The following is a 15,605-nucleotide window of genomic DNA, read 5'->3' as shown; positions in this document are numbered from 1 at the left end:
TGCATCTGAACGATTTCAGGAATTTGCTATTTCGAATTGTTTAGGGTGAAATTTTTTCCTTAAATCCAACAACAATAAATAATTCTTTAAGTGTGCTGGATTGAGCTTTAATTCTTGATCACACAGTTTGTTCCTATCCCATCTCATGAGACAGTTTCATCCTAACGGCTGTAATTCCGCTTTGATTCAAAGCATGTCTGCATCGTCTCAAATAAAGGTAAAGATGCATTAGCCCTGTCCTTAACTGCTCACCTCAATCCTCCTCGGTGTTCCGTCAATAGCTAATTTCTCGTTGTTGAGAGTAACGAAAAGCGATGACCTACAAGAAAATTAAGAAATACTTAACATATAGCACCACAATCGTCACCAAGTAAGATTGCGTTTCCGATGACTACATCATAAAACGGAGAAGCACTTGAAAGTTTATTATTAGAATTAATAAAGTTTCCACGATCTGTTTAGCCACAATCTCACTTAACCTAAATATCGTTTCGAAAAAGTGAAATAACGTAAAGAAAATTTTAGTTTTGATAATATTCTTAATAATAATATTGATAATAATAGGCTTTACTTACGATACGTTGACAAACTGAACAGGCTCCTCTGGGACACCCAATTCAAACTTCAAGATTTCTCCTTGAGCATAGGATGCATTTCCCTTGAGATGTGTTACCGTGTACAAAGAGGAATTGACAAGAACGCCAGCTTCAGCATACACTGCACTCACTCCCATACGACCACTCACGTCCACAATAGCACTGAAAAATAAAAACGCCATCGACAAGTGAGACACGCTTAAGGAAAGAAGACTGCATAATGGCAGTACTACCGTAAGGCTGAGGTAGAGTGGCTTCTACTCCCAGGTCGGATGAGCAATTCCCTTTCATCACTCGCTCATTCTTATGCTTCCCTTCGTTGTTAACTATGACAACATGGGAGAAAATCCGAAAAATATATATATATAGCTTAGATGATCCCACACCTGTGGCATCATTCGGGGTAGCTTAGTGCTGACACCTCCTTCCTGGCATCAGCACTGCACTGGTGAGGCCCAGAAGGCTGAACCAGTACAGTCTGCAGTTATATATATATATATATTTAATGTATGTATATATAAATATATATATAAATGTATACATCTATACGTAAATACAATAAACTAAGGTCAACTCTTTGGCTGTTTACCAGGCCGATCCTAAGTTTATCTTCTGTGCACCAAAACGCTTTCGGTAATCAAAAATAAACACATCTACTTTTAAACTCCAATCGTCGTAACAGAAACATTAAACTCTGTCCTAAATTATTTTACCTGGGTTTGACATGGCCACGTATATCAAACCGCATCTTTCCCCAGAACATGTTCCTGATGTCAAACTTTCCGGCGAGTTCTACAGAGGCCACCGTGGTTCCCTTGGCACTCATTTTAAGCGGCAGACCGAGGATGGTAGGGACTGTAGTCTCAGCGTCCAAGAACATCATGCTTTTACTGAAGCTCTTTTTGCCACCCTTGGCTAAAGCAATTAATATGTCGATCACGTTGATCTTGTCTACTTCGTCATTTAACCAGCTGATGTCGTCAAAGCTGAGAAGTCTCAATTCGTTACCAAACATCTTCACAGAAACAGCCCCAGAAGGATGATGCTTACGGTTATCCATCTACAAACACGTAACGAAATATGAATCAGTTGAGATGAAAAATCCAAAGTTTGATCAGGCTTTAGACAAGATGATGGGTGACGAAACATTACAAAAAGTGGTCGATGTTATTGGCACAATTTTATTTGCACTACTACGCAGTCATAGAAAAAAAGAAAACTGAAAAAAAAAAAGAAATATGAACTGGGTATATGGACTTAAGCCTTTACACCCTTAGAGTGACTAGCATCTAATTTCTCCCTACAATATCACCCTTGATTCTCACATTAGGGTCATGAGAATTAAGGAAATGATCACCAACGAAAGAAGCTTTTGATCGGTAAACAAATTCTCTTTGTCGACACTTTAGGAAATGTATAAAGAACCGTATGGAGAATAAGCATACTGATGTTAGGGTGAAAAGGGTTAAGATGTAGTCAATCTCTAAGCTATCGTCTCATATCACATTTTGTTGAATGTGTTTTTTACGATTCTACACGTCCTTAGAAGGTGAAAACTGACAGGCCAGCATTATAATCTCAACATTAATATGCACCCTGCATGACCACAATGTGCTTAGTTCCTCAAGCTTTTTTCTCCTTTTCACTTTTCTTCCGATGAAAATATTATAAACCTTATTTTCCATCAAAATTTTACAATCAATCTTTAACCAAAAAAAAAAAACAACCAGAACTGTGGCCGTATACACAGTGGTAACAGTGGAAACCACATTACTTCTCATACATTGATAACAAAAAACACGAACTTACCATACGGTGCAATTTGTTTAAGTTATGTTCCACCTTGTTTAAGTCCTCGTTCAAGCTCCTCTTTTGTTTGTGTTTCAAAGTCTTTACAGTTCTCTCTTCCTTATCCCTCTCCTCGTGGGGCTTCAGGTTGAACATCTGCATAATGCGGTCATCAGGGAAATAGCCATCTTCTCCGAAAAACTGCTCGATAAGAATCTCAAACCCTTCGAAACGTGCACCTGCCTCCAGGACATTGATGGATGCACCGAGGACGTCGACGGTGACGTTCACCATGGCGCTGCGTGGGAAGAAACTGGTAGGGTGGTAAATAAGGTGGCTCTGAGCCGATCCACCGAACCTCAGGACATCTGTTAAATATAACCACAAGAGACTTGAAATTATGTTTAGTTAGCAAAGTTTTGAGAACCTTCATCTTTATACAGCTGTAACGCCTGAGAACGTGTTAGTTTGGAGTATTTGGCATTGGAACAACTTCTATTAAACCTTTAACTCCTGAGAGTGATAAGCATCTAATTTCTCCTCACAGTATCACCCCTAAATCAAACTTTAACTTCATGAGAATAAGGGACATGATCAGAAACTCAAGAAGCTCTCGATTGTTAGACAAATTCTCTTTGCAAGCTCCATAGAAAATGTATAAAGAATATGGAGAACATGCATACCAATATTGGGGTGTTAAGGATTTATCCGATTGATATCTATCTTTACTTTCGTCAATTATCTGCTTGATTTTCTAGAGAGAAGTCTTCTTCACACATGCAAAATGATCTTACCGCTGTAAAATGAACCTTCCCAGGCACGTGAAAACCTTAGCCTATTCAAGTTGAACTCTCGAAGCCTCATTCCATTGAGGGCGTCTTTCATTATTTCAGCTTGAGGGAGACCATGAACTGGCTCAGTGGAATCCATGGCGTTAGTCATGTGGGACCAAACAAAAGAACCAACTTGATTGTTCACTTCACGCTTTAGGATTTCGGCGATGCTCCTGAACACCTCTGGACTCGGGCACTTCGTGAGGGCAAGATACGCTGCGATACGGATCTCGACATCCACATTAAACTCTTCATAGATCTGCAAGACCTGGTCTGTCATCTGCTTACTACAAGGCAAGCGACGCAGGGCCTCAAGAGCTGCGATGCTCATGTTCACGGGTGCTTCTAAGTTCCAGGCACATTTCAGCAAGACATTTTCGGCGTTTAAAGGTCGACCGGCGTTTCCTATAGCTTTCAGGGTGATGATAAAGTTTTCAAAATCTTCGGGTGTTTTGCCCTTGCATTCTTGACCCAGACGGGACAGGAAGAAGTTTTCAGCCTTTGTGATGGGGTTTTCTCGATCCTATAAGGAAAATTAAAATTGATTATGTCAGAACTCTTTCATCAAAGCTTTTCGATAGTAATCATAATAATAATAATAGTAATAATAATAATAATAGTAATAGTTGTAATCATCATCATAATCATAATAATAATAAATGTAACTGAATACGCGCTTTCAAGTAAAATGTTTCAATAACATTTAAGTCTCAGTAAAGTTTAAATGTATAAAGCATACATAAGGACAACCAAAGCTAAAAAAAGAAACCAACTTAATATAAATATTGCGCATACGTTAATCTAAGAGTGCGCATTTTGAGGGATGCTTTAAAACTCAACTGAAACACTTTAATCCCCATGATCCACTTAATAATTCTCCCAACTTACTGCTATACTTTTCCTAGTAAATTAAACCGGAGAAGATGGTCTTATTCCAAAATAACGCCCCTTAGCTGATAAGCTGGTCTGTCATCATAAACTGTTTACATGATAACTTATTGAAATTGCTCGGAGAATTTGCGTATAAATCTTCTAACCCTTTAACTCCCAGAAGTGATAAACATCTAACTTCTCCCTAAGATATCCTTACGTTATCCAGCCAATAGGTAGTGAGAATACTCGAACATATCAAATAGAAGTTGTTGTCTTGGTCTAACACCAAATTCTCGCAATTGGTTTAAAACGAAATATGTAGTGGCTGGAGGGGAGAGTTGACTATTATATCTGGGAATTAAAGGGTTAAAGCTTTTACCAGACTGGTACAGTACCACAACCTTTACCTGATCATTACAATCCTGCGGCTTGCTCTCGCAAACTTTGTGAATGAGCGTTCCAAGAGTCAACATGGCAGTTCTTCCAGGGTTCTCCTCACACAGCTCTAGCACGTGCTCAATTGTTTCCTTTGTGGGATTTGCTGCCATAGCCAATCCCGCCAGAAACATGTTACCACGCTCATGGTTGACCAGCTTGTTCCTGATGGCATTACTCATGACCTTTGCGCATCCTCCTGTACCACAGTGAGGCAGAGCATCGTAGAAGTATTCGCTGAAAGAAAAAAAAAGGTCACGTCAGTAAATGAAATCGTCATGTTTTTGTCTCAGTAACTCAAGCTCCGACTGACAAAAATGAAAAAGCCACTGTCTTGCAATCTCGCATCAGGCTGAAAGTGATCATGCTGTAGTTTGTCATATTACAAAAGAAAACTGAGGCCTGCAAGTCAAGTCCTCTGAGTATGGAGAATATTCAATTAAAAATTTACTGAGATTTGATAACGGCTGCCATAGCCTCTGTGAATAAGCTTGGAGTTGTGTGAACACTCAACTACAATTCGCTGAAAAGCATTCCCATGTGATATTTTTTATCTAACGATGCTGCCGAAACTCCAAGATCAAGCCAATGGACCGTATTTCCATGTAGCGAAGAAGCAAATACACTTACTGCATTTTAGGATCTTCCTCGTTGTGGATTTTCTGCCACAGAGTTTCCATGGCTGGCGTGCTAAGCTTGCGGATGCTGAAAACAAGGCTAGAGAAGTGCTGGGCCGACTCAGGTTTTGTGGAGTGTTTTGACTCCTTACTAAGGCGGCTTGCCAAGTAAAAGGCATCAGTAATAGCTTCTTGGTTAGACTGTGGCTGAGCATGCGCATACTTCAGTGACACAGGGCGAAGTCCCTCTAAAAATGTAATGAAATCAATTTTGTTAGAAAGCAAAACCTGACGTCCAATTTTAAGGCACAAGTTAAACTTTTCAAAACTTGACGTCCAATTTTAAGGCACAAGTTAAACTTTTCGCATTTATGTTTTGTAAATGTGATCGAGAGCTTAAGGTAGAGGAGACTGTTACAATTAGCATTTGTTTTCTCTTTTGGAACGCTACTCTTGAAGTTGCATTATTTTAAGTATTTGATTCTTCACTATGTGTGTTGCCATTTAAACGAAGTCTGCTCGTCTAATAATGGCTTTGAATAAAGGAAAAAGGAAAACTTCATCGCAACAATCACGATTTCATGCATCTGTGTCTATCACATATACTTCATGTTTACCAACTTCTGACGTAAAATCCGTGCATGAACTTAGGATTGCATACTAATTACAGAGCTGGAAAACAGAAAGTACAAAAATCAAAATAAACCACCTACCGAGAGGTACGTTAGCTTCAGATGCGGGAAGGATAGACTGCAATTCCAAAACCTGTCTATAAGGGAAAGAAAACATATCAGCTCTCGAAAATTCGTTTTATTTATTTTAGAGAAGGAGGATTTTTTATAGAGTACAAGTAATCAGAAGCTATGAGATGAAAAATTGACTATTCTTGTCAATCGTACATTTTGAAGTACATGCACAAATTGGGAATAGCTTTACATCTCAGACAAAACAAAACGAGTCCATTATACCTTAAGTATTTTCGTATCACAGAAAATATCTCCTACCTTGTTCTGGTAATTGCTCCAGAAGCGTTTTTGTAACCACCAGAGAATGGACGGAAAAGATGTTCCTCTTCACACACTACCCTCTGGGTGCGTTTTTTAGCGGTCAGGTACAGCTTGCATGTACTGTTTGAATGCAGTAAGCTGATGGGCTGAAAACAAAGGAGATGGTTATGCTACGTCGAAGAAAGGGTATTTAATACATGGCTAAACCATAAGCGTCTCTAAGTTTCCTTAAATATTGCGTGACTATAACGGTAAGAGACACTCTACGTCGGACGGTATTCCTTCGGTTGTTATGCAATCCATATCACACTTTCATCATCATTTTGCCAATATGCTCACGTAACTGAGAAACGATCGTGACTATACTCTAACTATGATTATATTTATTGTAACGTAAAATTGTCCCTCTTTTAATCATGATCTGAATTTGAACTTAACAATCCCTTCTGACTTTCGAGATTGCGCTTGTCTCTAAGTGCCTTAAATTCTACTTGACCTCTTGAAATCAATGACAGAAGAACCTCTCTGTTTACCTTTTCTTCGTAAGAATGGACGTGAATGCCGATGTCGGTCTGTGCACGATCTGTGCACTCAGTAAGATTGCGTGTCTTGTACACGACTTTCGGGCGTCTGCTCAGATGCCGAGATTTAATCTCGTAGCGCACCTTGCACTTACCAACGACATCGTCCTAAAATACAAGACAAAGAACTGAAAAGGTTAATCTCCCTTATACATACAGTTTAATCAGAAGGGAAGCCTTGGGGACAATATGTCTCAAGGACAACAGGGCCCCTTTCACAAGATGCGCCATGACGTCCTCTAAGCTTCTAGGCCAACTGAGAAACTTTCATTCGGGAAGTCGATATTTTCAAACAACATTATCGATTCAACGAAAGTACAAGAGGAGCAACCAAAGGATAAATAATCAGCCAAACACATACAAAGATAGTAAAAAAATTTGACAATAAAGATGTGGTAGGATCATCCTCTACAAATGCACCAATAATCTATCTATTCAACTCTCGTGAGTGATCAAAATAGAATTTCTCCTCACCACATGAATACAATATCAAGCAGGCAAGTGATGAGAATTAGGAAGAATGTAATTCAAGAGATCAATATTTGATCCAAAACAAAATTCTCCGAATAAAAATCATAACAATTGTATGGCAGACAGTAAGGAGAATAACTAATGAGATTTTGGTGGTGCAAGGACTCAACTTAGGATTTATTTCTTTAATGGTGTGCAGTTTCGTGTAAAAGCTTACACCCCATTCAAATGGGAGAAACACGGAAAAGTAGATTTAGTCAGATTCGATTCCAGCGCGACTTGTTTGTAAGAATCAGCATAATGAAGATCTTACCTCCTCTAAGGTGGCATGGTCGTCAACAAACTGCACCTGAAATGCACTGAGGATACCTCTCTTGATGTTCAAGACGTGAGAGGGCTCCTCTGGATGGGCGAGGATCTTTGTGATGCGTCCCGCATCCATTCTGAAAACAAGGTCTTGAGCTTGAAGCTCTTCAGCAAAAGCTGTTGATCCCTGGGATATCTGATAATCCAAGGGACCTGGGTTCTTGCTCTGGGCTTCCCAGAGCTCAACTGTGTCGATCTGAAAAATAAACAGGTTTGAAGATTTTAACCTCAAGCAGGAACTTGTTTTTTTGGCTGTAATAAGTGGGCAAAGTGGATTTCAACTTTAGATCCCTGTATTTTGTTAAAAGTAAGAGATAAGTTGTCGTAAGCAAACTAAACCTGGAATACATTAGTCCTTGAATTTTGATTTTTTTCCAAAACCAACGCCCCGCCCCCGTCCCACCCACCTTGGAAAAAAATTTTTTCTGGATGCTCCAGCATGTTGCCAAAGAATATTTTTTTTGCTATTTTCAACGCGCGAAGAAAGCGTCTGATAATATGAGTCAAGTCCACAAATTACAATGCAAACTTGATGACAATTAATCACCAAAGGAAAACGTGAGGAATTCGTCGAAGAGGCGGTCTGGCACGCAAGATGGTAAATATGAGGGAATTTTGGGGGTACAAAGTGCACTCTTAAAAAGGTTTTTTCCCAATTTTCTCGCGTTTCAGCGTCGTTGAGTGGGAGATGACGGTATGCTGATATACAGCTGTTTCATCGGGCAATTGATTTGTCACAGTTTGAGAAGGAAATAAAAAACCTTATTCTAAACCAACAAAAGAAGCACATGACTACTCGGGTCTCAAGTGTGAGGAATGTTTTTTTAACATATTGCTCGCCAACTTTCGTGAGATTTCCGCTTTGCTTGTAATGAACTATTTCAAGACTTGAAAACCTTCGAGGTGGTCATTGGTTACTTAAGAATATGGATTACACAGTTCTTGTTTAGTCTTTCAGCAACATGTTTCGTGCTGCGGTTTAGTGGAATCTACATTTCTTTGCCTAGGCGCTTTTCCAAGGTCAAAATTCTTACGGGAAGCGATATGTTTGTGGAAGGTCCGATTGCATACAGGATATGACTTAAAATTGGATATCACCACCAACTGAACATTGAACCTTGAAGAAATCAGAGACAAATGAGCATTAAAATTATCTTTTTGTTCAAAACGCCGGATGTAATCTGACTCGACATGCAGTTAGCTGCGTAATGAATCCCCTAGACTTCCATTTGTTGCGTTTCTCCCACAGTTACATTCGCTCTTACTGATGAAAACAAAAGTATTTTAATTTTCGCTAAGCTAAGCATAAGTTTTCTGCAATTGTATGATCAGTGAATGTTGAAAATCGAATCCTGTCAACCTCATCTTTTCATCACATAATGCTGCAGGTTTCCGATACGGGGAATTTTAGTACTCGATGCATTTTCAGTCTGAAGGTAACGGTAAATAAGAAAAAAACACTCGAGTCTATCTAATGGCTACAGAAATCCTCTAGGGTATTTCCAGATCGAAATATTCAATGCGTAGACAAGTTTATGCGACATAAAAAGTAAGATTCTAGTAGGTTCTCAATTCTCTCGCGCGCTTTCTCACGCGCAGTCTTTCAAAACCAGCTAAAAATAATCTTGTGAAACTCGACTTTGGACCGGTTAGCCCGGTTTTCATTAACATGATTCCTGCACCTCTGACCTCGTCATGGATAAACTGTCTCAATTTTCGTCTTCTATTACAAGCAAATAACTTTTACCAATTTAACTGAAGTGAAAACGCCATTACTACCCTATTTTAGACTGGCCGTCGACACACACTAGCAATCGAAAAAAAATTTAGCCATCGCCAATTCTCTTCATTAAATGATGCCATGTTTTGTAAAACAATAGCTCCGAAGAATTAAAATCCATAGATTATCCACTAGGCTTCTGCATACCGCCAGGTTGAGGTAAATTAACCATTCAGACAATGTATCAGTAACACTAAATAACTTGAAACGTTACGTAATAAAGAAAGGGAAATGCTTTAGGAGAAGGGATGCCAAAATTTGCACATTGAAACGACAGAATCAATATTCAATTTTCATCCTCGTAGGGTGGGATGGGGGTGGGGAAGCTTGACGCACTACTAGAGGCAAAATAAATTGTGCGAAGCAAGAGTGGAGGGAAAAAAGGATAGTCGTTTTTAAACCTAATCTCCAAGAAAGTATTCATTTTGTAGACCAATAAGCTGATTAGCAACATCACGTCTTATGAAAACACGCAGATTTCCTTCGCTACGTCTCTTTGTATCTTGTAAAGTCCGAAAGATTTACCCCAGGAATAACCGAGCACGTAGAATAACACGAAATGTTTGGGAAAGCGCTGCGGCTAGTTAACATTTTATATCATCAAAGAAAGCGATTTTGTCAGCATAGGTCAAAACTTTTACGAAGTTATGAGAACTGAGAACCTCACTAGTCAAAAGGAACGAGTCTAACAGTGGATTAGAAGGTGAGATGAGACCGGAAAGAGGGGCTACTATAGGATTGGATAAAATTTATATCCAATAACCAAGGAAAGCAGCATTTCACACGAAACCAAAATCACTTTGCAAATTATTCTAAAACTGACGATTGACTACAAAGATTGCTTTCTTCGATTATGGTGGTCTTATCAAGGTTGACTAGTTCTCATAAAGAACTATCTTCCGAAACAAAAACAACCTCGTGATTGAAGAGCAAATATACCCCTATCAATCACCAAGCATCGAGTTTCGAGGGTCTATAAAAAAAACTTACCTTCAAGACATGCTGACATGGTGCAACAGACTTGACGACACATCGTGCGCGGATTTTCAACCCTGAGCGGGCAGAGGACGCGCCTGTAACACTACTTATTGTTTCTCCTTCATAGTTGTAAGGAAATTCCTTTAAATGGTGAAATCTGTTCGACCCTTTGTAAAAGAGAAGCAGAAAGAAAGGTCAATCAATCTAGAAAGAGAGCAAAACATGTAACACAACACACGTGCCCCGTGACATTTGCCACTGTCCCACGCGTGCTTCCAGCGTGCTGCAAGCCAATCAAACCCCATGCATTCTGTGGAATTGATTGTCAACAAGTCCGTCGGAGATTCGATGTCATTTCCGGAATTTTTTTTTTTCTGCCGCGAGAGTCCCATGACTCAGAATTATGCAAGGGGAAAACGCAAGATTGACAAAAAAATACGTTATAATGATTGTAAAGTTACATGATAGGACCTTGTGATCTCAAAAGGCAAAATCCCACTGATCAGGATACCGTGGCAATCTGCCATTTTCGAACACGTTCACTTCTTGAGGCTCGATAACTTCGCTTGAATTTAATTCGAGACAAAGATAATTTTAACGCAGAAAATCTAATCATTACTTACTTTTGTCGCATTCCGGCGGCCTATCTCTATGAAGAGACCTGGGCGCTGTAAGAAACGTACAGAAGTAACACGTTAATCAAGGCATCGAGCTCCCTGAGGAACAGAGATGCTGTGACATAATAGAAAACATAAGGAACAATAAACGATTCAGGAGAACCTGAAACAAGATCAACCAAAGATAAAAAGAACAATCGCCAATAATTTTTCTGTGTCCCTCCAGCATTTAACATAGATCTTTTCTCTTAAGTTCTTTCGGGACAGAACCAGAGCGACACGATAAAGAACCGATGTGCCCCCGAGGTATCCATGGTTTTCATGTTCTTAGCTTGCTCGGGCAAATTTTACCCGAACTTCCCTCAGTACAAGGGCAAATTTTGACAATTTGACAGCATATTGTTTCCAAATCGATCTACGTCTCAGTGATTTAAGGGGCAACAGCAACTAAGAATACATAAGGAGCGAAATTGACCGAGCGAAAAAATTTCCAAATCATGTCGAAATAGTGCACACGCAGGCAAATGCTGCAATCAAGAAACATGCAAAATTGATACAGCTCGGTATTTTGAGTACAAAATCCTGATCTGATTGTCAAAGAATAAAACCTTCTTGAAGTAAAATGAAAGCGATAAAATCACGTACCCGCAAATGCCCCTGTGGCCAACAACACGAATAAAATGGATCTCATATCGCGTTGTAGATCCAAAGTGCGACTGCAGAAGAGAAGCAACCTCTCTTCGTTTTTACAGAGCCACTCCTCACCCCCGGTGAGAACAAAAGGCCACCGATCAACAAACGCCAGCGGAGATGAGTGACGTCTCGAACTGAAAGCGGCCAATCAGCGCTCAGTTTTGAAATAAAACAATAAAAATTTGCCAATGAGAGTCGTTGTTTTACGTAACTAAGTCAAAGTTCAAATCTTTTCTTTTGCGGAAAATCAGCCAATGAAGACGAGGGTTTTGTATTCGGCAAAGTGAAATCTAATAATAATCTAACATCCTTTCACAACAACAAGAGTCCAAAAGTACAATATTGGGATTATAAGGATCTTGTTACTAGACTTAAAGGAAATATTTTTTAAAACCACCCACAGTCTCAAAAACAGAATATTGGGACGAAAACCCTTAAAATTGCAAAATATTAAAGCAGATGTGCTGATGCAGGAAAGTTTAATCTACGACGCAATGCGAGATTTAGGAGCGCTTCGTTTAGCAACCATGCTCATGTGGCGTTAAGTCAGGAAAGGGCCGTCTAGAATTTAATCCAAGTATAACGGTGCGATCAAAATTCGCTAAAGACTAGTGCTGTTCGTACAGAGAAGTCAAGGAAAAAAATCTAGTGAGGTCAAAGAGTCAGATATTGGTTTTTGAGGGTAACACGAGCTCAACAAAGAAAGAAAAATCAATTCACGCGCCCCTTGATCATGCTTCATCATGAGTGATCTTATCAGAAAATATTAAAATAAAGCTGACAAGCTGCAAGGTAAATACTGGAAGATGTTACCCAAAAAGATGTGGTCATAAGATTGAACCATTTCTGATTTATGAGAGGCTTAGAAAAGAACTTAATGCTTTTCTTTTTCGCTCGTGCGTGTTCATTTTTCAAGTCAGGCCGTTTGTAGAAAACGAGATACTCCAGTAAACATCAGTATCGGAGGACAGGTGAAAGGGGGGGGGGGAGGAGTGTGTCTGACAATCTGAATGTCTGTAGAGATTTCCTTTAGTGTTTTCTTTCTCTCCTTTGTTTAGTTGAAAATCAGTTTATACGTTGAGGACAAAAGAACAGGGAAATATTCCCATCAAGTTTCGTCTCGTACAGAAGAAAATAAGCGTAACCCAAAAATCATGCCATAAACCTCATGTGAGAGACATTACCTTTCATCAGATACATCCACCCCCCTCCCCCCCCCTCTCTGAAACGAAACCCTTTCAAACGCTGTCCAAGGAGATATTGAAAACAACTTTGACGGTCCAGGCAAGTGAAAGTTTCATATCTTGCGGGAGTGTTTTCAACAAAAGAAACGTAAAAGGTAGTTACGCAAAGCTCACGACATCGGAAAGTGCTGACACTTCGTTTTTGGCGATGAAACATTCCACTTGAATATTGTAATAAAAAGGATGGAAAAACATAAGCTTCGTGGTGGTCGCACGCGCGGAGGCACGAACATTTCCATTACCTGTGTTACTTGCGTCACATATTTATTCGCAATGTGACCGGAAATTCTTCAAGACTTTATGAGCTTAATATCCAATGATTTCCTTTCTGCTCTTGGTTGTTATCTCTGAAAACGCTGATTTATTTTCTTTACGCTCAGCATGACTGTAGTAGTTAAATTTGATTGACTCTGCTACTTCAACCTTCCTCTTAACAACGCCGCTGAAAAACCTGAACTTAACGTTTCAGATAGATGCTCTTTTCTCAATGTGGCTTGACAAGCCTTCCTTTTTACTCCACAGGTTTTTTAGTTGATAATTTGTACCCTTGGTATATTTAATCGGGTTAAACATGACGATGCAATCGTATTTCCGGGATTTCACCTCAAGACTGTCGTATCCTCTCTAATCACGAGAAACCCGAAAAAGGGACCATTGCACTGCTCTAAGAACTTTGTTGAAAGCTTTCACATAATACTCGTCAAATTCACATACCCTTGACGCTTGCGGATGAAACACGAGATATGAAAGGCTCTTCGCCTATGTCAGCGAAAATCAGTTTTGAAAAAATATAATTTATCGACACCATTAGCATCTCAAGACATCACTGAAAATTATAACTCATAAAATTACCTTAGGCAAACATAACCTATGCACTTTCCAAAACATATGATATTCATTTTAAGACTCTTATGTTAAAAGAACGGAAATGAAGTAAATTAATAAGATAAATTTTACTTGTTATTACTTACTCGCCCAAGGCAATAGTTATTTCTGTACTGCTAAACACCGTGATTGTAGGTAGACTCCTTTCATAAACATGACAAAAATGGAAGATGATCCGTTTTTATCGACTGAGTTGATGATGCAAATCCGAGGTTCTAAGGCTGACGTTTCGAACGTAGCACTTCGTCAGAGAAAATGGAATCCTACCAACCCGCTGGGTTCTACTGAAATAGCAAAGCTGACACCATGTTAACAGTGGGAGTTGACTAGCTTCATTAGAACACTGAGTCTTGTGACTTTATGTTAATTTTTCCTCGCGTAAGTATTCTTGTTTTCATAAGTACAAGGAGTCGGGATAAATTGTTAAAAGAAAAGTTGAATTTCCGTTTTCTTGAGACATGCACGCTCGAGTCATTGATCTATGAATAGACTTGATGACCCTCTATGATTTCAAAGACGCTTGGTTACACCTTCCATCAGATTTAGTTGCTTCTCTGACGGAAAAAAATAAGATTTGACTACAGCACGTTTTAAATGGAGACTTTATACGGCGAAAGTTTACACCAGAAAAAGATCTGTTGAGACAGTTAGGAAACGATACTTAGGGTCATTCTTTCTCCAACTTCGACAATTGACTGCCCTTTACCTAGAAAACATCAGCAGCTAGAACTTGATGGAGTCGATAAATTATAACTGTTCCGTCAAAAGACAGAAAGAAAAGAAATCGTAATTAACCGATACAAGCCTGATATACAAGGAAGAATATTGTGTACGGGGATTGCAAATGGCAAGGTTGAATTTTTGGCTTTTTCACAAGCCATGACATCAAACATGGTTCAATAAAGGAAGGCTAACGAATGAGATCCTTGTGACTTTGTGCTTGGGTCACTGGCGGGCCAATCCATTTTTGAATAGAAATGCGCCTGATGGACTTGAGAAGTTCCAAAATGCTTCCTGCTTAAGATAATCAGAACACCCAGACCAAACAAAGCTATCTGTTGTAATTTACCACCCAGGTCCAAGAGGACTTCTTCATACCAAAGAAACGAGAACTTTCATCGGCTATATTTTTTGACAGTTACCAAAATTTTTCTTTCCTAATTCGTGACTCGATGTTTTCCTCGTGTTGAATTGAAATAATGAGTAACTTATCGTTGTGACTTTGAGGCCCGTAAGCTGTATATGACTAAGAGGTTGGTAGCTTTTACTACAGATTACTAGAATCATCTGTGAACTGAAGTCTACGGATTTCCTTCAATCAAAAGCAACGTAACTCATTGCATATAGGCTTTATAAATGTGTTTTCTAGCCATTCATTTGCATATATATTTTTCGCGTTTAGAAATGTATGAATAACCGTTGAATGATGATTGTGCAGATGGAGATCAAGTACTACCAGTTCAGTCGCTCAAAAGTAGCTTAGACTTGTAAACTCTACCCACATAAAAACCCAAAAGTGACCGATTTCGATTCAAAGCTCAATAGTTTTGCAAATATTAATATCTTGTAAGGTTATCATGGCCTTCTAGTGTATTGAAAAGACTTCTTAAGGTATAAACACTCTTTGACACCGTAGGAGTTCAGTTCTTCTTCTCAAAGCCTTCACTCTTCGTCTTTAAAGGTCTTTTTTACTTTGGCTGTGAAAGAAGTAAAAGTTGGTGGGTCAGGTTTGTTTGGCAATTTTAGTTATTGACCTATGCATGCAAAGTTCTCTGGTAAATTTCTACAAATCAACACGTATAATGAAAAAAAATAGTGCGTAGGTAGTTCCGGAAGGCTGG

The 15,605-nt window shown here is 39.1% G+C and overlaps 1 protein-coding gene across 1 annotated transcript in view; it reads right to left on the bottom strand.

The window, feature by feature from the left end:
* LOC131783707 (uncharacterized) overlaps positions 1-11,685 on the bottom strand; it is a 28,945-nt gene extending 17,260 nt beyond the window's left edge. The window contains exons 1-14 of the mRNA XM_059100467.2: positions 11,588-11,685; positions 10,949-10,993; positions 10,338-10,492; positions 7,515-7,763; positions 6,683-6,838; positions 6,147-6,295; positions 5,856-5,911; positions 5,156-5,390; positions 4,498-4,762; positions 3,179-3,740; positions 2,406-2,752; positions 1,310-1,656; positions 576-758; positions 253-319 (exon numbers count right to left, since the gene is read on the bottom strand). Of these exons, the coding sequence (XP_058956450.2) occupies positions 253-319; positions 576-758; positions 1,310-1,656; positions 2,406-2,752; positions 3,179-3,740; positions 4,498-4,762; positions 5,156-5,390; positions 5,856-5,911; positions 6,147-6,295; positions 6,683-6,838; positions 7,515-7,763; positions 10,338-10,492; positions 10,949-10,993; positions 11,588-11,633 (2,862 nt within the window). The 5' untranslated portion in view covers positions 11,634-11,685. The remainder of the gene's footprint in view (positions 1-252; positions 320-575; positions 759-1,309; positions 1,657-2,405; positions 2,753-3,178; positions 3,741-4,497; positions 4,763-5,155; positions 5,391-5,855; positions 5,912-6,146; positions 6,296-6,682; positions 6,839-7,514; positions 7,764-10,337; positions 10,493-10,948; positions 10,994-11,587) is intronic.
* Between the last annotated feature and the right edge of the window lie 3,920 nt (positions 11,686-15,605).

The sequence above is a fragment of the Pocillopora verrucosa genome, chromosome 12, assembly GCF_036669915.1.
Source record: "Pocillopora verrucosa isolate sample1 chromosome 12, ASM3666991v2, whole genome shotgun sequence".
NCBI lineage: Eukaryota > Metazoa > Cnidaria > Anthozoa > Scleractinia > Pocilloporidae > Pocillopora > Pocillopora verrucosa.
Note: the sequence above shows the minus strand (reverse complement) of the source record. Positions and strands in the feature narration are given on the sequence as shown.